Raw genomic sequence first — 26,799 nt, 5'->3', positions numbered from 1 at the left:
GCCCTTTTCCATGCCACAAAGGCGTTTGACTCGCTGTAGTGCCCTTACCTTTTCCCTCTTCTTACACATTTCTGGCTCTTTTCTCCTTTTCTTCAGCAAATCCGATTGCTGTATACCTTCCCTACTGCCCAGTCACCTCTGAACGACATGTTATCCGACCCTTTCCTGATTACCCATTGTACACACCAGGCTTGTCCACTGTCTCCCATATTGTTAACCGTAGCAATGAAACCCATGTCGGCGCGTCTCCGACAACGCCATGTTCATCGAGGTCTTGGCTTCCCCACCAGGGAACTAATAGTCTCAAAGTATGCCAATGATTTCACCCTTTATATCTGAAGACCCAAAGAGAAATTTGTGGCAGTTATCCGTGAGGTCATAGGATTTGGAGATTTTACTGGCATTCAGGTGAATTGGTTTCAAATCCATCCAATTTGCCCTCATTGATGGCACCCTGCCAATCACCAAGCAATACCCGCTGCAGTGGGCATCTGAACCAGTGCGATATTTGGGCATTTGGCTCAGTCGAGATCCAGATGAACTCCGGAAAGCAAACTTTGGCTGCACTATCACATGGTTGGAGGACAGAGTGCGGATTTGTTCTTGGTTGCCACTGTTGGGTCAGATTGCGATAGCAAAAATGATCTTTCTACTTAAGTTTCTCTATCTGTTTCTTAATGTTCCCATTTCCCTTGCTGACACATTTCTGCGATATCTCAGAGCGCTGTTATGAGCTTTCAAACAACCACATGTCTAGCAGGAACTCTTTACCTGGCCACTCGCTCAGGGTGGTCTGGGCAACCCAGACAAGCCACTTTACACATTCTGCGCTCAGGTGTAGTAGCTACACTACTGGCTATATCCGACACCTTTCTAGCCTCACACTGCCATCAAAACTGACCCCTCATTGCCATGGCCCCTTTCCACTGCTCTGTGCAAGCCTCTGGCAGAGATCAACACTGTGGAATGTATGTGCTGGGCTTGGGATAGACTGATCTTGCACATGACTCTCCTGCCTATATGTTCCCTGTAAGCCCCTTTGATGGAACCTCTAGTTACCACCACTGCAGGATGTGGGTACCAGGGCGTGCACCCGTTGACGCAGCCTTATCACTTTTTCAGACCTTTTCCCAGTGGATATTTGTATACCGATATTTGAGAGCTCAGAATCTACTCCCCCGACCCCGTTGGACACACTTTGCTATTATCAAATCTGTGTGACTTGCCGCACCCTGTATGAAACATTCCCAACTTCCCCCTGCCCCACTTGAGGCTCTGGAACACATGCTCACTACTCCATCACAACGTAAATTGGTCATTGCGTCTACACCATTATGCAAAACTCTTCGACTATCACAACCTCGAATGCACACTGACACTGAGCCCCAATTACAGAAATCCAGTACTTCTGCTGAGCACAGATGGAAGCACTCTCACCCAACTAAAGACTGAGATTGATACACTTCAAGTTTCTCCATCGCTTGTATCGTACCCCTTCACAGCTCTCTTGAATGGGGTTAGTTGCAGACCAGCACTGCCTTAGGTGTTCTTCTTCACAAGCCCCTTTTATACACCTAGCCTGGCATTTACCCAAGGTTGTGGACTTCTGAAAGGAAGTCTTCTCCATCATTTTTGCTGTCACTGGTTATCTTCCCCCCCTTTTGCCTGCTGGTGGGTTTACTGGGCTACGTTAAAGACACTCCATCATGTGCATGCCGGCTCACCACCTATGGTCTTTCTTCTGGCCAAATGGAGAGTGGCCATTAACTGGGATCAGTGACCTGCGCCCACAGTCAAAGTTTGGTTACAGGATGCCGCATACTGCCAAGAGCAGCTTTCCCACTTCTGTTAACTGATGCCCTTGCACTTCCGTCCCATAGATGTATGTTAACCGTTCTTAACTTGCATGTGCCAGAGATCTTCCATCCCATCTCTGTCTAATGAAACACACTCCGAGATGGGCCCGTTATGTCCCCCCACTTACTGAAAGAATGATAGTGCAACTGGTGTCTCCTAACACCTCATGCTTGCCAAGCCAGCAACTAGGTCTCCGTCGTATTTTGTATTATGTCGTTCTATTGGTTGTTACTCTGATATTTGCCCTGCTTGGGGAGCTGGGGACATTATGCAGAACCTGATGTAAACTACCGTACTGTGAAGAATCGTGCTGTCCTTCCATTCCCCACCCTTTGTTCCCCCCTTCTCTCGATTTTCCTCCCCTTAACCCTTTTCCTTCGTCTTTTTGACCTGTTTGCAGATATTTCACTGTTCAACTAAAACAATAAAACTGTGTGTGTGTGTGTGTGTGTGTGTGTATGTGTGTATATATATATATACATACAGTAACAACATTCCTGTTGTCTAGTGGGTTTTAGCCCTCCCTGAGGGGGGGGGGGGGGATAGATTAGGAGTAAATATCCCATACACCTCCCAGGGAGGAAAGAAAGACTGTTGCCCTATTTACTTGGGGCGCGGGGGTGGTCCTGCCCATGCTGTGTGGCCCCCACCCCTATAAATTCATAAAATAAACATTCCCTGGCATCTAATGGCTTTCATACCTGGGGGGGCAGGTCCATGGTAATTACCCTAATCTGCCCAATGGGGGAGCACAAAGACTGTTGCCTCATTTATTTGGGGTGGGGGGCATGATCGAGGGTATCCCCCCCCCCCCCTATATTTAAAAATACATTTCCCTGGCTCCTAGTGGGCTTAATGCCCTGGGGGTCAGATTGGGGGTAATTAACCCCATATGCACCACAAGGGGGGGAAGCAAGACTGTTTCTCTATTTACTTGGGATGAGGGCATGGCCATGCCCATGTTGGGCAACCCTCAACCCTGTACCTATACAGTTAAATAAATATCTGGTGTCTAGTGGGCTCTCTGCTGCCGGGAAGGGGGGGGGAGATAATTGCCTCCAAGGGTGGCTGTAAGGCTGAAATATAAACATTGCCAACCAGGAGCACAAGCCCTTGCTCAAGGAGCTGCTTCCCCCTATTCCTTGAGGCTAGTGGGCGGATGCTTTCTTGAGGATCACTCTCATGTGGCAATTCCCAAGCAGGGATCCCTGGGCAGAGGTACTTTTGGAAAGAGGAGGTTCTGCCCTTTCTAATGATACCTCCCTCATGGGAATCAGTGCTTGTTTGGCTGAGATATAGCACTGATTCAGTGAAAGTAAAACCAGCCTATCAGCTTGTTTTAATTTCACTTGTACTGCAATGACCTCAGTGTGCCCTGCGTGCCAATCGTCATTTAAGTAAAAATAAAAAAAAAGCTGCTTGGGAAGCTACTTCCTGGCAACCTGATGAAAAAAATAACCAAAGGGGCCTTTATAACCCTCCCCAGTGTTGGCCAGTGGCTGACACCCTCAATGGGGTGGGAGTGGGGCCATTGGCCATGACGGTCGCACCTAGGAGGTTAAGAAACGGAGAGTAGAAAGAGTATAGAATTCGTATTGCCAGGCTACCATGTTTGTATTTATTTGTATAATGTGCTCAAACTTGTATATATGAAAAATAAATGCAAAAGCTTTTACTGTTGATGTGAGTGCTCTAAGGAAGTGGAGCCAGCAGTGAGCTCAGCTTGCATTAATGACAGTATTTTCAGTATAAGAACCTGTGCATATGCTTGAAAAATGTAACAATAAACTACATACAATGCTCCCAGATTTCTCCCTGATTATATGCAAATGCATTCGGAAGCATGAAAGCAACACTGGGGATTACTTTCAAAATAAAATGTACACAAACAATTGCATCTTAGAAACAAAAATTGTTGCACATCTTTAAATATTTCTCAAGAATTTTTTTAGTTAACTGTATTTGCAGCTAATATATGTTTTAATTTTTTGAAAGTGAACTAAATGCACCTGCTGTCCTTGCATTAGTTCAGATGTATTACTTTCAGGAATTCACAAGAGTTTACAGATGTAGGCCTGAACACTACTCCTAGGAACTTTTTTGTTTTCCATGTATATTTGCTTATGCGAAAATCTGCTGAGCAGTTGCAAATTCACTTTCCCTTCACCCGCTATTTCCCACTATGAAAGAAGTATACTTCTGCCTGTGTCAGCGTTACATATCCAACCTTCTCCCATATGGGAAAGATCGTAGGAGAGTTAGTGAATAAGCATGGGCGAATTTTGCGAATTTGCGATCCACGAATTTGCGGATTTTTAGTTTTTTGCGTGTTCGCGGGGTTTTTTGCGTGTTTGCGGGGATTTTTGCATCTTCGCAAGCCGCTTGCATAGCGAAGTTACCCATGCAGTCGTTTATGGGAGAGGGAAAAAGAGATAGATAGGTAGATATAGATAGATAGAAAGAGAGGGAAAGAGAGAGGGAGAGAGAGAACGAGAGAAAGAAAGAGAGGCCGGATCTCTGAAGGGCCAGATTCCTGAGTTGCCCCTACAGAACATACAGCTTTTTATTTTGAGCAAAATGCATATGAAAATTGTGCTGTAAAGGTCTCTTTTAGTTTAACCCCTCCTGACAACTCAAAATGGGTGTATTTGCCATCCTCTCCCTTCTTCCTGTTTTTTATATCTGTAAGTGCTTCCTGATGAGGTTTAATTCCTTGGACAGGTGCCTCGTTGCCTACTTGTAACTATTTTTGACCCTGCTTCAAGGGTCAGAGCAGGGTCAGAGAATAGTTGCAAGTAGGCAACGAGGCGCCAGGATCAATTAGCAGCAGGTGTCCAAGTTGAAGTTAATTTGTTTGTAACCCTTTTGTAAAAGGTTACAAAGAAATTAGGTTCAACTTTTGCACCCGCTGCTGTAACCCTTGCTTGGCTGAAAATTCGACCCAGCTGATTCGCGGATTTTACCGCGATTTCGCGAGATTCGCGGATCGCGAAATCGCGGAAAATCCGCAAATTCGCCTGCGAAACGGATTTTATGCCCACCCTTATTAGTGAATACCCATAGACGTGCGTTTGTAGATGTGCGTAGACTCGCAGGACCTTCCCCTACCACTTCTCTCCTATTTCCAGACTCTATGACCCTGATTACGAGTTACTTGGTACTGGCTGGGGTGAATATCTGCACTCCTAAAAACAGTCTTGTTTACCAGTTAGTTATGAGTTTATCCAAATAGAATGAGGAATAACTGTGCAGTCCCAGTTATACTGCATGGCATTTTCTTCTCTGTGGCGAGTTTCTCACATTTACCACCTGTTTTAACAGGTGGCAAATGTGAGCGGGGCTGCTTTGGAGCAAGTGGTAGGGGGGAGAAGGAAGGGCCACTTGGCGAGGCGACGGTAGACTATCGTCAAGCAGGGGGGCAGGGAGGGTTGGGAGGCATTTCATGCTCCACTTGTGCATGGCTGAGAGTTGGATGGCAGCCGAAAAACGAGTCCAGGCTGCATTGTGGTGGGGTTAGACCCCAGGTTTTACTGGACAGATTTTTCGGTTGCTAAAATGGGGTCCTTTGATCATTGAGCAGGAAAATACGAATGCAGAAACAGCCCCCTCATGTTTGAGCGGAACAGAATTCCATATGGGATTTGCCATCAACTCCTAATCAATGCCTATGTAGATTTTCAGAATGGTGGCAAGATCAAAACCTTGCTAAAGTCCAAACCCTCATATAATATGAGCCCTAACATAATCAGAGACGCAACATCGGAGCTTTTAAATAATAAGACTGGTGCCATACATTGTCACTTCTCAGCATTAAGCCGAAAAGGGCACGTTTTCTTTTTTTCTTTTTACTTCTTACGGTATAGGTAGATTTTGGAAGCATCTCGTCCATTGAAAAAGTACATATTTTATAAAATTCCACACCTCTGTGTAAGGGTCTCAACCTCTTGAAGGATAGTTGCACAATGTCTTTATGGTTTTTAAAATATTGACTTTCTTCTTTTAGGAGAAGTTTCAGGACTATCTAGTCTGTTTGAAGAAAAAGCTTCAGGATATTCTTGAACTGCATCGCAAAGAAGAGATGAAAGTGACACAACTAGAGGTAAGAACAGTAATTGATATAGCAGCATCAGGGAGTGAGGACTCCAAACATTCTCACTTTATCTGTTTTAAGTGCGACCCTTGCGTTAATCTCGGGGGTTGGTCATACCTGGGTCAAGGGCATCCTGACTCTGCTTTGCAACTATTACCTGCATCTTCCTTGAACATAAAGTCACTCTAAGGACCCAGAGGTTTGCCAGACTTATTGTTTGGATGTGTGCAAAGATGATTAACTCCCAAGGCCTGTTTTAACGGTATCCCTGATCTATGTATAGCTACCTTCTATGTATGGGAAGTGCATGACCTTCTCTTCAGAGGCTCATTTTTCGAAACCGGACTTTTTTTCCCACAAACCTTATTGGTTTTGTAATAGTACATGTGGTATCATAAAACATTTTTCGTAATCATATAATCATTGGTTACATTCAATCCATTTCTCATAACTAGAAATATTTCCATGAAGATGTGTCACTTCTACATGCATTGGTTATACCAAACGTCATTCAAGTGTGCCATCTCATGTAGTCGTTATATGTGAACTTGTGCATATTTCCCCTTTACCCCCTTTACTTAATGCTCTGTTGTTTGCTGTACACTAGATGCAGGTAAATTTGATTGCAAGTTTAATGGTTTTCCAATGGGTCAGCTAAGGTCAGAGCCCCACAAGTCTTACCTCTGCTTCTGAAGCGATTCTGCAGACGACAGGAGCCACCGCCCCTGTACCCAGCTGACCCGCACAGAATGTAAAACACGGTAAGGATGAGATGGGAACAGGGAAGGGAGCAAAAAAGAAACAAAAGGCCTGGGCTGAGTGGAGTTCGGGTAGGGTCTTGACGCCAACTGGCAGACAGCTGTAAGACAAAGGAGACTAAATTAGGGAAAGACCTCACCTCCCCCCTTTCATTACAGACCTCTAGGCACACACAGAAAGCCCGTACACTCACAAACTCACGAGCGTAGCGCAGTCTGCCGTACCCAAGTATGGTTTGACGCTCCAAAGGAAAGAAAACCAATAAATAGCGCTCCTGCGCGTATTGTACAAACACAAGGTGCTGCGCTCCTGCGCATAGAACAACCCCTAAGCAATGTGCTCCTGCACGTGTACAAAACCCAAATATAGCGCTCCTGCACGTTAATACATCCCTGGCGAAGAGCATCCAACACGTGGCATTCCCGCTGGCAAAGTAAATCAGTTATAGCGCTCCTGCGCTGTGAACAGGTTTGAGGAACAAAGGTAAGGAAAGTTAATTGCGCTGCAGCGCGGGAAACCATAAGGAAACGGCCGCTCCCTCAGTGCGGCAAACGAGGATCACACCAACAGCGCTCCAGCGCGGCGTTAGTGTCTAAAGCAACGGCACTCCCAGCCAGGGAATGCGGAGAGAACCAGCAGCGCTCCGGCGTGGCTGAAATGCTGAAATGCGGGCGAAACAAGGAACCAAGTCTTAGCACTCCTGCGCTCTGATGCTGCAATGATACAGCAGGCGGGGACTGGCGTTCGGGAACTCTCAAGAATCCAAAGCGCAGACCTGGCGGGAAAACACTGTATTAAGCGTTTTCCCCCGGAAGCGCTTTCCTAGTCTGTGTAGAGAAAGACTGGAACGGGACTCGACTTCTGCCGGAAGTGAGTATCCCGGTCTATCGTATGTGCCCAGCAGCCTCCAATGAACGGCAAAACGCCGCATCACGACAGCTAAGGTCTGTGTCCTCATTTTGAGTAATCGTGAGGAATGGCTATAGTTTCTTGGAAAAATACTTTAAAATATTGTTGCAATGCTTCTTGGGCATTGTCTAACTGCAGTGTTAACTAAAAGTGTCAACCTGGTGTTCGTAGTCTGCATTATTGAGTTAGGGGCAGGGTTAATACCGTTCAGGTTATCGGTGCATCTAGACTCCTAGAGCCTTAAATTATTTCAGTAGTACATCCCATTCCATTGATATTGGTGTCTTCCACAATCCCCTTTACTCCCCTTATTTTCTGGAACCTGACATAAGAGAACAGCAAGACTTATGACTCGGTAGGCACTGGTACCATGAGGTCCATTGGCTGCTCCATTCTTACAGAATTTTCAAACACTAAAGCATGTGTCCACACTCGTTCTCGAGATGATACAAATAGTGTCAGATAGTTATGTCTGTTAATAGTTTCTCCGATGCAAATATACAAATGGGTTTTGAAAAATGTATTCTTTTTCACTACTTTTTTGTAGGTTTATATCTAATGCCTAAACATTTTTCATGATGAAGGGCGAGAGACACTTGAAACATACTGAAGATATCTTTAAATAAAAAATCTAATTTTTGAAACTATTTTAGTCTCAAGATTAAACTCCTCCATCAAAAGGAAGATTCTTTGGAAAACAAGGACCAAGCAAACAAGTATGATCAGAGTATTATTGGTATAAAGGCACAACCAAACCAATAACAAGATTAACAGAAAATTAAAGTGCTTAGTCCTACACTGTGTAGAGGATGACACTGCACAGGATAGCCCCTTGTATTACACTTCTTATATTGACTGCAAACAGTGTTTGGCCCTGTTTCACAAGACAACTAGAAAAACTAATTGATCTGTATATTCCATTGATCGGAATCTGGTTATTACTGGTTATTAGAACATTGTAATGTGGAGCACCCCATTGAATACAATTCATGCAAGTATTTATTTTGTATTTTAAAGGCGGTGCAAAGAGGGGTACACTGGAGCTTCAAGTATGCTGATTATAACGAAATGTCCTTCAGCCAGAAAAGATACATTTTCCAATATTTTTACTCTTGAAGAATGAACCAGTATTGCCTTTGTTTTAGTATGTAGGTGAAAGAGGTTGAGTGGATAGGAAAGTGCTCAAGACTTTATTCATCCACGTTGTTGTACCCAAAGTAGGCCAGTATCTAGCTGCTCCAGTTTCATATCATAGGATTGCCATTTACATAGACCTTTCCTTCACTATGTGCAGTCACTAAACTATTCTTTCCTTTCCCATTAACAGACAGTTACGATTGCTTGTGACCAACAGTCTCTATTCCATTGCACTTGGGTCTCCTCAAAAACACACCCATATACTGCACATGATGCACATTTCTCTTTCGAGATATCTGCTGTCTCCAGACCTGGGCCCTCCCCTGGCTTCTTGTGGAGCAGAGACTTTGGCTTGGTGCTTAATGTATGTCCTACAACAATGATGCAGCATCTTCCCACTTCAAGAACCTCTTCACCAAGTTAGACACCCTACCCCAATGTAAAATGTGACACAATGAAGTTCATGATAAATGGTCAGTGCTGTGGCAGAATTACAGTTTACTCACACACATTTCTACCAAAGCTTGAAATACAGTCATTCAATCCACTTCTTTTCTTACACAATAAAACCCCACCGCTCTCCCACCAAAGCATTAAATAGTAGTGTGGGAAAGGACCATGCGAAGGAACGAACAACGTGCTCTGCCTTCTGATCTACTACTGTAAGTCCTTTTCTGTGGTGTGACATACGTGACTGCCCTAAGTCACATGTTGAGTGATAAGAAAACCTGTGTCATATAGGGTCTGGCTCGTAGTCGATTCATCACATGTTTCTGAGGTTGCGGCATTGTGAATATGTGATTCATTTTTATGTTGCAGGCCAAGTTCAAGAGCCAGAGAGCGAGGATCACTAATGAGTTTGCAAAGCTCCAGACATTTTTGAAAAAAGAGAAATCTTGTCACCTTAGAAGTCTGGAGGATGAAAAGAAGAAGAGTTTGCAGAAAATCAAGGAGACAGTGACCAATTTGGAAGAACAGCAATCTGTCCTCAGGAGCCTGATCACAGAGATCGACTCAAAGTCTCAGCAGCAGGATGTGGAGTTACTGAAGGTAAGAAAAGGCTATGAATCTAGAGAATGAGATTATCAGCATACCTTTTTTTATTTTATTTTTTAAGGACTTCTAGAGCGCGCTGATGCCAATTGGCCTTGGCGCTAGTCTCCCCAAAACCTTAACAGCAGTGAATTGGCGGTTAATTGATTTCCTAATCTCAAAAGGGTGGGCTGAGACCGAAGATGGACCGGTAACTCATTGCGCCATTTAGACGCGTAGTAGGACCATTTCCCTCCCCCTGCTCACCCCTCCCCCCTTCTCCTCAAGTTTTCTTTCCATATTCTCGGGACTTGCAGTTTGTTAGCTGTACTTGACTATATAATTCTTTTAGGTTGTTGCCATTTGAAGGAAACGTGGAGAAAACCTGGACCATTATGAAGTAGTCCCAGTATGAATCCCTTATGAATCCAGCATAAAGCTTTGAATTGAACTTGTGCCCTGACAGGGAGCCAATGGAGTTCTCTAATGGATTTTTAACCTGATCAGAATTTGGGGAGGTTTAGTAAAACTCTGGTGGCTGGATTTTGGAGAGTCTAGATTCGGCTCCCACCAGGAAGCATTACAATAATCAAAAGATTTTTTTGTTTAGAATCTTTAGCATTAATAAACAAGAGGATGCTACCTGATTGGAGAGTTAGTTAAAAGTTAGTTTGTTTTCGAACACCACACCTAGATTTCTAACTTTCTGCACTAGTTGGGTTCAGGGACGACCCCTGAGGAACCCTGCAGGGTAGAAAAAAGGCGTGGAGGTAAAACCTTCTAATGACACTACCTGCTATCTCTCTGGAGGAGTGAGCGGACTAATTCCGGGGCTGAACCTCTTCTACAAATTCTGTCCAGGCGCTTGATCAGAGTGGCGTGATCCACCGTATCAAATGCAACCGATAGGTCCAACAGGACGAATACCAATCTATCTTCATTGTTCCTGATGCATCTGATATCCTCGGTGGCAGCAAAAAGGAGTGATTCAGTGCTATGCCATGGCCTAAACCTGTGTCGTGGCGGATGTAGACAGATGTTGGTGTCAAGGTAGATAGTGATATTGTGGTTCATTGACTTTCCCAGCATCTTGATTGCAAGTGGCCAGTGTGAGATCGGTCTATAGTTTTTTTTTCTTCAGTGGGATCCCAAGATGTTATTTTGATCAGTGACAGTAGGAAAGCTTTTTTCCAACTAGTTGGAAAACTTCCCGTTTCTAGAATCCTGTTGATGAGGGGAGTAAGGTAAAATGCAATTGTATCCGAGACATCATAGAGCACCTTTGGGGGACAGGGTTCCATTTTATCTTTTTCAGCCCAGAGGCAACTTGCTCAGCTGTGAGAGATGTAAATGAGTTCAACATTTGTGAGGACTCTGACCAAATATAACTCTGTGATTTTATCATACCGGAAATGGAAAGGGGCTCAGTGGTGTGATTATTAAACTCTATAAATATATTGTTAACCTTGCTAAAAAATAATTATGCCATGTTTGTACAGAAATCTTGGCTGGCTGGAGTTTTGTCTTTGTTTACTTCAAAAGTGGTTAGAGTTTGAACTTTTCAAAATAATTCCTTTGGGAATTACTGGCTACTTTTATTTTATTAGTGGAGAAATTTATTTTAGTTTCTTTAATAAGTGTTTTGTAATCATTTAATAACAGTTAGTTATTTTCTTTTTCTTGCGTACTGTATCTTGCTCTCCAAATCCTTTCCTGATTCCTGCACTTTTTCTTTAGCTCCCTAAGTTCTGAAGAGAACCAAGGCACGAAGGTGTTTTACGGTGGCTTGTTCTGTTTTCACATGCTGCTACTTGTGAGATCGCCCCACTAATCCATGAATTTAAATGTATGAAGCTTCTATAGCGCATGCCTTACCCTGGGGCATCTCCGCGCTTGCTTAGGGAACCCGTCCTGGTATTTCCCTGTGAGATAACCCTGGCAGGGTATCCACAAGGTGAAAGCCAGGCATCCCACTGCGAGGGGCCGATGTGGAGATTAAGCAAGCTATTGCCCAGAGTCTCAGAGTGTGAACCCATGAGTCGAGAAGGCACTGGAGCGAGAATTATCGAGTCCATGGAATTATTGAGCCCAAGACCGTAAGTGAGGCTTGCTCAATGTCCTCATTTAAGGGCTGATTATGATTGCGGTTTTTCCGCATCCTCGGGGCCGGCGGAAGCCACTGCCGGCCCAGAGGATGCGGAAAAACCGCAGCGGACTGACCAAGGACCCACCGCCACATTAGGATGGCTGGTGGGTCCGGGTTTCCGTCCGCAGCTTTTCCGCCACGGTCGGCTTACAACCGTGGCGGAAAAGCTCTGATATGGTGACGGTGTCTCTCAGACACCGTCCACCATATCAGGATGGGCTTTGAAAAGTGCTTTTCCGCGGCGGGTTTTCCGCCGTGGAAAAGCATACGGATCTTCACTGCGGGGGCCCGTTGCGGGCCCCCTAGGTGAAGGGGGGTGGGGGGTGCACATGGGGGGTACCTATGGTACCCCCCTGCATTTGCATGCAGAAAGCAGCAGGCACCGCGCGGTGCCTGCCTCTTTCTGCATGCAAATGCAATGCGTGCATTTCTAACATTGCCGCGGGTGCAGCTTGAAGCTGCACCCGCTGCAATGTTAAAAATAGAGGATGTGACCGCCAGGGTGGCGGTCACATCCTAATTGCACAGGAGGGAACTCCGCATGCCATGCGGAGGTTCCCTCCTGCTCTGGGGTCGCGGACGGACGCAAGTCCGTCCGCGATCCTAATCGACCCCTTAGTGCCTGGAAGTACCAACCTTGTAAACCGGATCCAATGGGAACCATGTATGCGCCCACACCTCTCTGAACCCACTGCAAAATATATAAGTAATATGTTAGTTAGAAATAAAGCTATGGAAAGGGGTCTAGAATGAGAGCAATAGCAGAAACTCAGGAGATAGTTACTCTGCTGGTCACACAGCTTGGCTTAGTCTTCAGCTGGGCAAGCGTTGCTATCTGAAGACAAGAGGAAGTCTTGAGTCATTTTATCGGCGTTGCTACATCACCTGATTCCTATTAAGGCACATGATATACCTTCAACCATGAGGGGAACGGCCAAACTCACCCTCTTTGCTTTACGCCTTTGTCAACCCTGTGGGGGCCACCTGCATTGCCGAACTGCTGCACCGCCATGAAGGGAACAGCCATGCTGAAGGACTTCAACATCCAGGAGGCCCATGCAGGAGAGTCTTGTCATCGGAGGGCGCCTGAAGCCCTCATAACGAGCGCACCACCTATGCACTGTGGGACGCGCGCGGGCAAAGCCCGGGCCAAGAGCGGGCCAGTCTGCGCCCATCCGAGCAAAAACTTGGCAGGGCAGGGCCACCCCACCCCATTTGGCCTCAGGAAATTGTACCCGGGCGGCTCCAGCCTGGCCCTGGAATTGGGCACTGTTTGGAAACAATCCCCAGAACTAACCAAGTGATTGCCTATTTATTCCCCCCCCCCACGATTCCAGAGAACTTTAAGAGGGTGAGACCATTAATGTACATCACCCCTTAAAGTGGCAGTGGGATGGTCCTCTTTACATAAGATTGTGTCTTGATTAGCACTAATTGATCAGTCTTCTTTTATACGCTCGATTTTATAGGTCCTATTGTAGGTATCTTAATTTTGTATAAACCGCGCCCAGCGTATAGTACTCTCGGCCCTGTGGGGTCCATTACCTGCACTTTGTATATTTTGCATACCTAAGCACCGAAGCACCTTCAGTCCTTCTTTTTTACTAATAGCATTTCTTAACTGATCTTGGGCCTTTGGTAAAAGTGTTTGCACCCTATACTGTTTACAATTATCGCTTAGCACCTTAGATTTAGATTTTACCTGGCTGATTATTTGTTTTATGTAGATAGTTATTTAACAACTTTCTGTAGTGTAGAAAACCAACTAGACCGTAGCTGTTGAATTTGCCCGACTATATATATATGTTCATTTATGATGTTGAAACAAAATTGTAAAAAAAATCAAAAACCCCCAAACCTGATGTTGACCCCTCTCGTTCTACTATTGATTCCTATTTAGTAAGGGCAGTAAGTGCCATTAACGTAGAAATAGATAGGGCAGGACGTTTTCTATCAGTAGGAGTAGGTGCGGTGATAGGAGAAGTAGTAGGGCGGGTTGAAGAGTTGGCCCTAAGCAATCGTTGTGTAGCATTTTAGGACCCTAGTGTAATTTTCCTGATTCATGCCCATATATAGGTATAAATCACTCGACCCTTTATATAGGCATAGAAATCATAACCATATTTAGACTTAGCCCGTGCAGTCATAATACGGCTTGGCTACTTCCACTAGTTCCGAAAATCCACAACGATTTCTTGGAAAAACTCACCTTGAGCAGTCAGGGACCTCCCCTTGTTCGAATATTGATTTGTCCAAGAACTCATGGAGTTTTCAAAGAACTGAGACTCTTTGATGACGCTATTATGTCCAACCTTATGTCAAACTCTGCACCTTCAAGGTATAAATATGCCCACACTTGCCCTAGCAAGCACATGGTGGTTTGGAGCAGTTCGACTATCTACTCTCCTGACACCGCTCGCTGCAGCAACTGCCGAAGGAAGCCGACCCTCCAGCAGACACACTGAGAGAGACTCGGTCTTTTCTCTGGCCGAGAAATCCAGCTCCAGTGTTTCCAAGCTACCCTTGCAGGTTGTTGGGAAATCGAGTCCTCTGAGAGAGAGATACCAGACCTCCTTCTTTCTAAAACCAAGGTACAGAGCTGATCAGACCCTAAGAGAAATCTTGGATAGATTTTGGCAAAAATACTAAACTTAGGCTACACCTCAGTTACTTCTTCCCTCGTACTAGGCTCAGGTTAGGTACATCGGGTATGCGTATTTAAGAAGCTCCAGTTGAGTACTTTTAGAATTTATTATTTTATGTATGTAATCTATGGCTTAGAAACATATCATGCTTTTACAGTATTATTTCATAATACTATTCTTGCTGTACGCATTATACTTAACAGCCAATATAACGATTGTAGCAGTTAATTTCTTCTGCTTGAGAAAGAAGACTGTTCAATAAATACTTTTATTGAAAACGCCTGTCTCTCTATTTCTCTGCACCTCTGGTGAAACGAAGCATGCACGATTGACTGAGTGAAATATATATCTATTGTTTCCACAACTCTAGAGATACGTTTTATCTTGAGGAAACAAAGTTGTTATGTTTATGTGGTTGTCAGAAACTAATCCCTTCTTGTGAATTCGAGAAAGTTCCTAGTGCCCTCTGAGCTAGCTAGCACTCACAATTAAGTTTAATATATTCAATAGAGACCTAGTAGACACAAGTCCTAGGTCAAAACTATAGTATATGTAGGCTGTCCGGAATTCGGTTTAAAACGACTGTAACCGAGAAAACCCTACCGAATGAAAATCAGCTGACTTGATTGAAACCGAGTGTCACTGATTTTCATCATTGTTGCACCTTTTGGTCACTTGGTGGAGCCAAAGCATTCCATTGGCCTGCCTGTGGTGGCCTGGCGCAGAGGTGTCAGGGGAAAACACCGAGTCTGCACATGGGGAGCCGAGGTGTGAATGGCCCAAGGGCCAGATCAACACCAGGCCCCCTGCCTTGCTCAAGTGGGAGGGAGAGGAGCTGTTGTGGTCTGCAGTCTGTCTTACTGCGGCCGCAACTGAGCACTTCACAGCCCTTTAAAAAGACCATTACTTTACGAGTAGATAGTTTTCTTTCTAAAGCTAATAAAAAGTGCAGGGAATGATGACGTGCCCAGCCGGATCATGGTTGACGGACTTTTCTGTTGCAGAAGACACTACTATCCAGCCCGTCAGCCTAAATACTGTCATACCCCGCCGAACCCATAAACAGAAGAAATCATGACTTGCAAACTCAAAATGGTGAGCAGAACCACGTCGAAAACTTAGGAAAAGCGATGAGTAAATGGCTGATGTTAAATCCTCCGCTGTACATTCAGAAGGATAGTAGGAAGCACCAACAATCGGGATTAGCGCACCGCAAAACTAAGCTCCTTCTAATTGGGCACTTCTGTGGGTATAGCATTAAAAAAAATGCTCGCCACGATTACATTAATTCCACCATGAGGCTTCAGGTGTTTAAGGAACTTGTTAGTTTCCCGTATTGTGTACATTTATAAGCTACCTCAAAACCCACGAGGTGGAAGACAGGCTTTATTTTTTCTGGCAACATCTCAGTGCAGGATTCTCTGAAGAGGCACGCGGCAATCTGTTATTCCTGCAGTGGCTCGAGCTCGAGATACTGCAATTTAAAGAAGTAAGTGAGAGAGCGGTGCTGCAATGCAGCCACTGACTGTTTGCATGTGATTAATTAATTCCATGAGACAGCGCGCGATCGGCAGCTGCCACAGTCAGTGGGTGCCGGTCGTGTACAAAACTCACTGTAACTCAGAAGTTTTGTAGTGTCCTGGCATGGCTGCATGTTCCACTGTTGCTAATTTAGCATATATTTACCATGTTTGAACTGTGCTTTTGTTTGTCTAATCGGGATGAAAGGTGAAGTGGGCCTCTTTCAATTACAAACGTAGGAGTGAAAAAAGAAATGCGTTGATGGTATGGCAATGATGTTGAAAACCTTCACTATGTAAATAAGGTTAATTTTACTCTCCTCCACGACGGAAAATGTGCCACTGTGTATTTACACACAGTAGCACAGCTAGAGCCAAATTTCGGGGGTTGGGGTCAGGCTTGAGGGGGCTAAGATTTTTTTTAGGGGAGGGGGAACGGCTGATTTTTCCAGAAATAGGCAGAGTGGAGCTGCAGGGGCTCTAAGAAGGGGTGAGACACAACAATGCCTCATTAAGAAGCAAATGGTCTTTTAAAGACCTGGAAGTACTGTGTGTGTGCCAGAAAAGCTGTCTCACCCTGGCTGCCACACACGACTGAAAGACTTTCCCTTATCACTAGGTTTCCCATGCCCAGGGGAGGCTCGGTGAGAAGACCTGTACCTTCCGCCCATCCCCGAGCACCCTTTCTGTGTTCCACCCCCGTTCTGCTTCGCAGGCGCAGAACCGATCAGGCTGCATTTAGGTCCCTGGGTTGCCTGTCACAGGCCTAGAATTGCCAGCAGCTGTACTGGAAGCCTCCTGGCTGTTTTCCTTCTGCTAAAAAATATAATAACTGGAGAAGCAGAGACTCAGGGTTGAGTCTGAGGTTATGTGTCTTCCGAGGCGTGCCAACTGATGCCTGCACAATGCTCACCTGTCATCCTGCTATTGCCTCCTGCAAACCCCACAGGGCTCTGAAAGTTTTATTTTATTTTAATGCACGCAGCATGCTTTTCAAAAGAATCAGCATTCTGTGATCTGGTGACCTTGGATTAATCTCTCAGAATCTGGGAAAGAGCTCAGTGGGAGGGCAATTTCCACTGGCTCGAAGGAGAAGAGTCTGAAACTCAGAATTCCTTCTGCCTCTTTAAATGTAGAACAGAAAGCAAACATATAAAGGATTACTTGTCACACCTGAACCATTACTGCTCACCATTCCCTGGCAACCTCAATGTGCAGAAGCATTTAGTTTATCCTAGCATGGGTGTACTAGTTTAGCATGCACAGTGGAACCTGTGGGGCACATAAAGACGGGGACCCTCAACAAAGATGGAGCACGTCTTAACTCACATTTGGGGGCCCACTGACACTACTTATCACTGTACTCAGAAGGTGCAGGGAGCTCGCCAGCTCCCAGGAAGCAGTACAGTAATTCACAGCAGACCACATCCATGTTCTATTTCTTAACTGAGATCTTCTCTTTAATTCAACTGAGCTGTCTAGTGCATGTCTGGCTATATTTACTTGCTGCAATAGCCAAGTCAAGTGCCTCACATTTGCATTTCCCCTTACATTTCTGCTTTTGGCCATCTCTCTCTCCTCCAATCTCACTGATACCCCTTTTTTATCTCTTTCCCTCTCTCCTCCTTTTGTTTACCTCCTCCCCTCTCCCTACTCCCATTGTCTCCCTCCTTCTCTGTCTCTCCTCCTTCAGTTTTTTTCTCTTCTTCCTTCTCTTTTTCTTTCTCATGCCTTTACCCCCTCGATGATATAATGCAATGAAACACTCTCTGAGCAGGAGAGGGGTAGCGACTCTGGAACACAGACTGTAACTTCCAACTTGCTGAGTGACCAATTTACGCTTTAATTCAAAACAAGCATTTGTAATGCAATAGGTCTCGCATTTACGTGAGTTTGAGCTATTGCAACTAACAATGCCTTGTATTTTTTTTTCGTTTTTAAAACATAAATAAAAGGCTTTGTCATTTACAACACGAATAGCTTAAACTTGCATAAATGCGAGACCTATTGCATTGCAAATGCTTGTTAAATCTGAGCTGCAGACTTAAAGGACAATGGAAAGTATTTCATGACTGTATTAAGCTTCTCAAATGTAGAGCAGTATACAATTTCTGAAGAAAAATTGAAAAAGCAATAAAAGCAAAGTGTTCCATAAACACCGGTAAAACACTATTTCAGTTATTTTTTATGGCGCGAAAATGAATAACCACTGAAAAGCACTGTTTTTTTGAGGTATTGAAATCACTGGAAAACACTGAAAAAACACCACCAGAATTTCCCAAGAATAGAAACTGAAAACAGGAAAGCCTAAGTATATGTTATTCCAATGCGCAGAGCCAATTGGGAATATAGGAACTACACTACACAATGTTAATACTGTGATCACTGATCTAGTCCCAGATCGATCTCTATCACCTGAGGCTCTATTAGTTCAATCTCATAGCGACTCAACTACACCAAAAAAGAAAAGGAGCTGCAGGAAAAGCCAACCAAAAGCAGGGACTACTCCTAAAAATAAAAAAAGAGCTTCCAGTTAACACTGCTGTTAAATCAACTCTCTGACCCAGGGTATCTGTCTGATGAGCAAACTCATCACCTTGTAACGCTTTTAACACTAAAATTAGAAGCAAGTATTAAACCTTTATATGATAAACTTAATACACTTAATAGAGAAGTTGATAAACTGAGTAACTTGATTAGACATATTAGTAAAAGCCCTCAGGAAATTGTAAATGGGTCCCAGGTGGGCCAATATGAGCCCTCTAAGCAAGGTATAAATATTGTTACAACCTCAATTAATACCTTAAATACCTCTAGTACGAATAATAAGGAATTTGCGGATCGAGGTCCTAACCCCCCAGCGCTTAAAACTGGTGCAAATAACATTTGAATAGGCCCCAGACACCCCGTAATAAATGAACGTATAGAGACAACTAAAACCCCTATCATGTTCAGGGAGAGCGCGAAATTGGATGAAAGTACACGCATGTCGAATAATCTTCCATCAGAATGCTGCCCTCATGTGGCAGTTTTGGTGAATGTACCCCCATTAGAGCCTGGTAAAAAGGAAACACATGACTCATTAAAAAACAAAGTAGTATATTGGCTTAAACAAAATATCGTTTTCCCTGCGAATCGTGCCAAACAGATATTCTTGACGAAAAGAGTGAACTGGATTGGGCCTTTAAGGAAAGCACTGCATGGGGACTGTGTTATCATTAATTTTAGGAACTCTAACTGGGCCAGGACCTCTTTTGAAAGAGCGGCTACATCTTTGCATAGTGCTTTCAATGTATCACTTCTGCCTTTAGGGTTCTTTTATAGACATTTAAGGCCTGTACCCAATAAGGAGGGGGAATGGGAAATGTGCAGAAGTAATCCAGTTGTGTTGTCTCAGCCGTACTATGGATCACCCAAGTCTAATAGATTTTTACCTCTTAGTTCACTTGATACCAACGATTGACAGGGCACCGTCTGTCTACCCGTTGAACTGTCTGTAGACTATGAATGTAATAGGATCAGGTTTGTGCCCAATACAATTATTCCTGAGGACCCATCTAGGGACACGAATCTGCCCGCATTAAACACTTAAAACAAGGAGACAGACGCCCATATAGGGGGGGTACCCACTCGAATATAAAGGGCAAGTAATAGAAGAGGTCATCGAACCACTGATACTGCGCCCCCGCCGTGGATCGGGAGTAGACAGTAATTTAACAAATGACCAACCCATTGAAACTATAGGAATCACCACAGCCAGTGGTTATACTATTGCCACCTGGAATATAGCGGGATTAGCAAATTAAAAGAATGCGCTGGGTTGGATGGACTTTGTTAATAACCATGATATAATTTGCCCACAGGAAACGTGGAGTATCAATTATGTATATCTTGAAGGATTTGCCTCCTATAATATACCTGCTATCCCCTCCACGTCCGGAAGAGGAAAGGGTGGGTTATTAATCCTTCTGAAAAATACTCTGCCTCTAAAAATCAAAAAGGTTATTAATGTAGGTGACCACTCACAGAAATTGTGGTTACACCACAAAGACGGTTGGGATGTTTTATTGATTAATTTTTATAACAACGTATTTGACTTAACCCGTCATAAAATAGTCCTCGAATTAGAGAAAGAGGTAGATAATTTGACCATGGTAGATAACAAAAATGTTGTTATCATCTGGGTCGGAGATTTTAACATCCCAACCTGTACTCTTGCCAAGACCAAAGTCTGCGGGTTTAGCAGTAATGAAGGGGACTTCTGTATTCATTTTCCGCATAACCGCTACGGAGATTCCCTAAATACCGTCTTGGCTAAATTTGACCTTGAGGTCATGCAATGGCGCAGAATGGATTTGGGAAAGATATACCAACTTTTATAGGAAGAAACGCAACTAGTATTATCGACCATGTAATAGTCTCTGCTAATATTGTGCATTTATGTTCCACCCCATGAATTTATGAATTGTTATTGAGTGACCATAACTGTATTGGTGTGCCATTGTTTGTGTGGGGAATTAAAACGCCAACAGAACAAACAGTTATTAATAATATTGCCCCATACAGACCAAATGGGACAGGAATAAGGTGGAATGGTGTTAATTCGGCTAAAATACTTAAATATATTATTTTAGATTGTGGCAATGAGATCTATGATAGTTTAGAAAACTAGGTTGAACCAGACAAGATAATAAGTGATTTCTGCAAAATTATTGACTCTATTAATAAAATATTTACTGCACCTCCACATAGGTAATATTTGCTGAATAAGGGCTGGTTCAATCATTCCTTTACCAATTCATTGAACCAGCTGAAACAAGCACTTTCTAGTAGACCTAGGGATAAGGTGCTACTTCACAAATTAAGATTAGAATATAATGTAAATTTAAAACGGAGGAAGATGGAGCTCCAGGAGGAGGCGTGGGATAACGTCGCACTTGCCGCAGATACTTCTAATAACAAATTTTTCTGGGAAACAGTCAATTCGACATTTCTAAAAAATGATACATACCCGGAACTTTTATGTCACGTCAGTAGTGGGGAATGGGTAGAATATTTCTCTACTATATTTAATCCATGCGATTGTAACCCTGTGAGCCCTTCTAATCTAAGTAAATGGCCAGTTATGCCTCTAAATATCATTCTAGATGAGGTAGAGTTAGGTATTACAAGTAGTAACGGGAGTAAAGCTCAGGGCCCGGGTGGGTCACCCATAGATATATATAAAACTGTGTTGGACCTGTGGGGCCCAATGCTTACCAGGGTTTTTAATGCGGATGTAACTGAAGGAGCCCCTATTATTTGGGGTGAATCCATTATTATTCCCATTTTTAAAAAGGGGAACAAATCGGAAGCCAAGAATTACAGGCCGATTTCCCTATTGGACTCCTCTATTAAGGTCATGAGTAGGGTTCTATTAGTAAGACTGGAAGAGTGGATCGCAGAAAATGGGATATTGACACAGGTACAATATGGTTCTAGAAAGGGGTTGGGCACGATTGAACAATGTTTTAATTTGGAACTTTTAATTGGTAAATATACTTATGCTAAACAAGGACAGCTTTTTTTATGTTTCGCTGATCTTAGCAGTGCCTTTGACCTTTTGGACCACAATATACTTTGACAAGTTTTATTTCATCTAGGAGCCCCAGAGCCCATCATTTACTTTTTAGGTAGGCTATACGAGAAATTAATGACCAGAGTACGGTATTATTATTATTATTATTATTATTAAAGGCTTTTATATCGCGCTCTATTACTAAAAAAATAGTATCCTGGCGCGTTGAAGGCTGGGCAGACTAGGTGGGCATAAGTATCAAGGAATACAGGGTGTGGGGAGGATTAGGCTATAATATTAAAAAGATGGGTTTTTAGACTCTTCTTAAAGGAGCAGAGAGTCGGGGCAGTTTTTAAATGAAGAGGTAAAGTATTCCAAGAATTCGCTGCTCTCACTGATATCGATTGACCGCCAAGTCTGCAAAATTTGAATTTGGGGACAGTCATTAGGCACAAATTGGCCGAGCGCAAAGGGCGATTGGGGATGTACAGGGAGAACCTCTTTCTCAAGTAGACAGGCCCAGTGTGATGAATAGCTCGATACGCCAGCACTAGGATTTTAAACAAGATCCTGTGGGCAACAGGAAGCCAGTGCAATGCACGGAGAAGAGGTCGAGCACTGGAACGCCTTGGGACATTGAACAGGAGTCTGGCCGCGGCGTTCTGAATAACCTGAAGGCGGTGAATCAGGTAAGCCGGAAGGCCAGAGAACAGTCCATTAGCGTAGTCTAACCGAGAGAGTATCAATGCCCGAATAACAGTCTCTTTGGCTTCTTTTGGTAATAGAGGGAAAAACCTGCGCACAGTTTTTAGGGTGAAAAAGCAGACTCCAGTGACTTTGTTTATATGGTCTTCAAACTTAAGATTCTTACCGAAGCAAACCCCCAAATTCTTCACTGGGCCTGACGCAGCTTTTGGAGGGGGTAGGTCGGGTGGCCAAAGACGGTCACTAAAGTCCTCAGGGAAAGAGCCATATAGCAAGATCTCGGATTTGCTTTCGTTACATTTTAGCTGGGCATTAGCTAACCATTGGAAGACAGAAGATAGGCAAAGTTGGGCCGCCGACGTATCTAGGTTGTCTTTGGGCCAGGTAAACAACAATTGCGTATCGTCGGCGTACGCCATAATTTTTGCCCCTAACTGTTCCGCCAGGTAGATCAGAGGGGTAAGATAAATATTGAAAAGCAGAGGGCTTAACATAGACCCCTGAGGGACACCAGTAGAAAGCAATTTAGGAGTGGAAGCAAAGGGGGGCAGCCAAACTTGTTGCGTGCGATTGTTTAAAAAAGAGGTCAACCAGTCAAATACGGAGCCAGTAATACCTATATCGGCCAGTCTGGAGAGTAGAAGAGAGTGGGGCACCGTATCGAAGGCGGCAGAGAGGTCCAATAAAATCAGAGCCGCTCTGCCGCCCCCGTCAAGACACTCCCGAATAGCCTCCGAAATTTCGACTAAAGCCGTCTCTGTACTGTAGGCTGCCCTAAAGCCAGACTGAGCTGGATGAAGGGCCTCCGTAGATTCCACAAATTTCTCAAGATGATTAAAAACAATCTTTTCGCATACTTTTGCAAGCGCTGGCAACAAAGATATTGGTCGAAAATTGGACGGGGTGGCCGGGTCAAGTCCATTTTTTTTTAGTAGTGGGAGCAGTTTTGCCTGTTTCCAACAGTCCGGAACAGTAGCTGAGTGGAGCGAGAGGTTAATAATTTGGGTTACCTCATTTCCCACCGATTCCGCAACACCCGCAAGTACTCTGGCCGGGCATGGGTCCGAGGGAGATCCGGATTTTAGGGCAGCAACAATGGTAGTGATATCAGAATCTAGTTGAGGGGTAAAGTTGGCCAGTTTGGCAGTGCGACTGGGCATTATAGGAAGCGAAGTTGTCAAGAGAGAAGAGGGGCCATTACGTACATTTTGCAGGTCCACCTGAATTTTGGCAATTTTTTCAACGAAAAACTCTGAAAGTTCTTCGCACCATTCTTCTGATGCGGACAGCAAAGGTTTTGAGGCCCAAAGGGGGGAGAGTAGACCTAATTTTAAAGTAAAACGGGGTATCCGTCAGTGCTCCGTCCTAGCACCTTTACTTTTTACTCTGTTTATTAATGAAGTCGACTCAGTCCTCAAAACGATTCAGGCGGACGCCCCCCAAGCCGAGGGCCAGGAAGTACCAGTTCTTACTGCAGACAACTAACTTCTGTGTTCTATGAACACTCTCTGGTTCGAATTATGTTCAAGTCAGCTTTATCCTAAACTACAAGATAATAAATGCTCATAAGTATAATAGCAGTCATTCGACTGTAGGCAATCAGTTTTCCACCTTATTATTATAATTTAAGCTTATATAGCTGACAGCTACCCACACGGCGCATGAAACCAGATAAAGTCCAAACCGGAGTATACTGTTTCCGAAAAGTGGTCAGTGAGGTACATCTTCTCAAGTTGGGTGGTAGCTCATTCCAGAGCTTAGGGCCAATGTAAGCCAAATACTGACCACCCATACTGGTCCGTTTAACTTTTGAACCAGAACATAGGGTGAGATCCCTGGATCTTAGAGTGCAAACCTGTTGGTAAGGTCTCATAATACTGTGGAGATATTGAGGGCAAGTCCTGATGTGGCCTTCTGCACAGAGCTTAAATTGAATCCTTTTCTCAACCCTAAGCCAGTGCAGCTCCGGCAAAAGAGAGGAGGCCGATGTCATTTTAGGGAGCTTGAAAGCAATCTTGCGACCGAATTTTAAATAACGTGCATCTTTTTTATGGAAGCTTTGTCAGTTACCAAATACAGGACATTACCATAATCCAGTCTATAGAAGATGAGGGCCTTGATAATCGTCCTTTGGGTGGGAATGGGAGAATCCAGAAGATTTTCAGCAGCCATTCCAGTACAGCGAAGCAGGTGGCAGGGGCCTTCGCAACCTGGGGCTTCATAAAGTTTTTTCGCCAAGAAGGAAACCCAGGTTCTTCACTGGCGGTAATGGACTCCGTATGAGAAAAGGCAGACAGAGCCACTCCCCAGGCCCTGGTGCTGTTAGACCTCTCGGCCGCATTTGACACGGTCGACCACAACTTATTGCCAGAAACTGCTGTTTCGCTTGTCTTCACTTCACCCGTGACCAAGAGCACAGGAGTGTTCAAAACGCGTAGGGCTCTGCACTTACTGAGTGGGAGACTGTACTTTTGCCAAACTGTGTTTGCCTCAATGAAAAGGAGTTAACCTTCTGTTGTGTGCCGTCTCCTCAATGGGCAATCTTGTTTTGTGGATGTGATGCAACCTGGCCTAGGTCGCGGAGACGCCCTGCTGCGAGTGGTACAGACCTGGTGCTTTGAAGATTCAAACACGGAGGAACAGGAGAGCCACATTGAGTGGCTTTTAAAAGAACAGCTTTGCGAGATGTGCAGCTCCAGCCCAACCCACTTGGGCAACACTTTCAAGTAATTTTTGGACAACACGGCACCCACTTGGGATATTATTTTGACAAAGGAACCACAGCTTCCAGCATGCCTGTTGGCATACACCCACTAGAGCAGGAATATTTATCAATGGCTCCTTTTGAACTACTGTTTCGCTTGTCTTCACTTCGCCCGTGACCAAGAGCACAGGAGTGTTCGAAACTCGTCGGGCTCTGCATTTACTGAGGGGGAGACTGCACTTTTGCCGAACTGTGTTTGCCTCAATTAAAAGGAGTTAACCTTCTGTTGTGTGGCTTCTCCTAAATGGGCAATCTTGTTTTGTGGAGATATATATGATTTAGCCCAATTAATGGTGTATCCAAAATGTTTTTGCAAAGATATGTAAAGTTCTATGGCGTTAGGCCAAATAAAGTAAAATATTGTCTCCGTAGAGGGAGATTCTGTCCTCCCAATCCGGTGCCCAATTTAGCCTCCATATCAGGGGATAGCCTTTAATCCAAACCTCCAGAGGTTCCAGAACCAACGTGAAAATCAAGTTGGAAAGTGGGCAGCCCTGTCTCGTACCCTTCTGTAAGGTGAAAGTATCAGACAGAGGCACCCTCACCTGCAGCATCACCCAAGGCTCCGCATTGTACCCGCATTGTACCCGCTCCTCTTCAACATTTACCTACAGCCTTTGGTGACAGCTCTAGTCCATATGGATTGCTGAGTTTTCAACTATGCGGACAACACCCAACTCGTCCTCCAGATTGACAACTCCACCCATGCCCAGGAGTTGGCGCAAACCATCCTCCGATTCACAGTGAATTGGAAGACTGCCAATTCACTAAAAATCAATCCTGAAGTCCTTGTCATCCTCACAAAAGACAACCCCTGGAGTGATTGCTTCTGGCCCCAGGAGTTGGGTGCCACCCTCACACCATTATCTGCCATGAAAAGCCTAGGCATAAAGATTTACTCTGAGCTCTCCATGGCCAACCAAGTCACCACAGTGTTTGGAACTTATATAGGGCTCATGAGACCGATACGGAAAATTGTCCCTCTCTTTTCAACTGCCTCTCTACAAGTTATTGTATTGGCCAAAATTGTGGTAGACTACAGCAATGCCTTATACATCAGCCTTCCCCAGGCTGATCTTTAGGCTGCCAAGACAGTCCCACACCTCCCCTCTACTGTGCAAACTGCACTGGCTTCCTATCAAGCAAAGAGCAAAATTTAAGGGTTCCTGCATTACCCATAAAACAATTTACGGCAAAGCCCCAGCCTACATTAAAGAACGCCTGAAGAACTGTGATCCGGGCCGCACATTGCGGTCTTCTGAGGCCTGACGCTTGGCCACTCCAGGATGCAATACCGCATCTAAAGGGGACAGAGCCTTCTCCATCTTGCTCCTACAACTATAGAACCAACTACCCGATTACCTGCACAAGGAACCAGCACTCCTCTCCTTCAGGGAACAGCTCAAAGCAATCCTGTTCAGGGAGGCCTTGGATACTGTTTAACTTACCTCCCTGTGCGGCCATGCATCCGTTTACGACCTTTGGCAGCTCTCTCAAAAGCACTTAGAGACCTGCCGGTGATTAGCGCTATACAAAAATCAATTAACATAACGTAACAAGGTCGCCGAGCGGGCCCCGTTTACTTCTGACCCTGGCCAGAGGGTCCGAGTAAAAGAGTCGCACCCATGCCAAAAACTTTGGCCCAAATCTGTAACGTTTAAGAGTCTCAAACAAGTAT

General features: G+C 44.5%; 1 protein-coding gene across 1 annotated transcript in view; it reads left to right on the top strand.

The window, feature by feature from the left end:
• LOC147663555 (E3 ubiquitin-protein ligase TRIM39-like) overlaps positions 1-26,799 on the top strand; it is a gene marked incomplete at its 3' end in the record, with an annotated part of 149,426 nt that overhangs the window by 41,973 nt on the left and 80,654 nt on the right. Inside the window, exons 2-3 of the mRNA XM_086950362.1 lie at positions 5,861-5,956; positions 9,572-9,802. Of these exons, the coding sequence (XP_086806488.1) occupies positions 5,861-5,956; positions 9,572-9,802 (327 nt within the window). The remainder of the gene's footprint in view (positions 1-5,860; positions 5,957-9,571; positions 9,803-26,799) is intronic.

Source organism: Lissotriton vulgaris, unplaced genomic scaffold (genome assembly GCF_964263255.1).
Source record: "Lissotriton vulgaris unplaced genomic scaffold, aLisVul1.2 SCAFFOLD_1003, whole genome shotgun sequence".
NCBI classification, from domain to species: domain Eukaryota; kingdom Metazoa; phylum Chordata; class Amphibia; order Caudata; family Salamandridae; genus Lissotriton; species Lissotriton vulgaris.
Note: the sequence above shows the minus strand (reverse complement) of the source record. Positions and strands in the feature narration are given on the sequence as shown.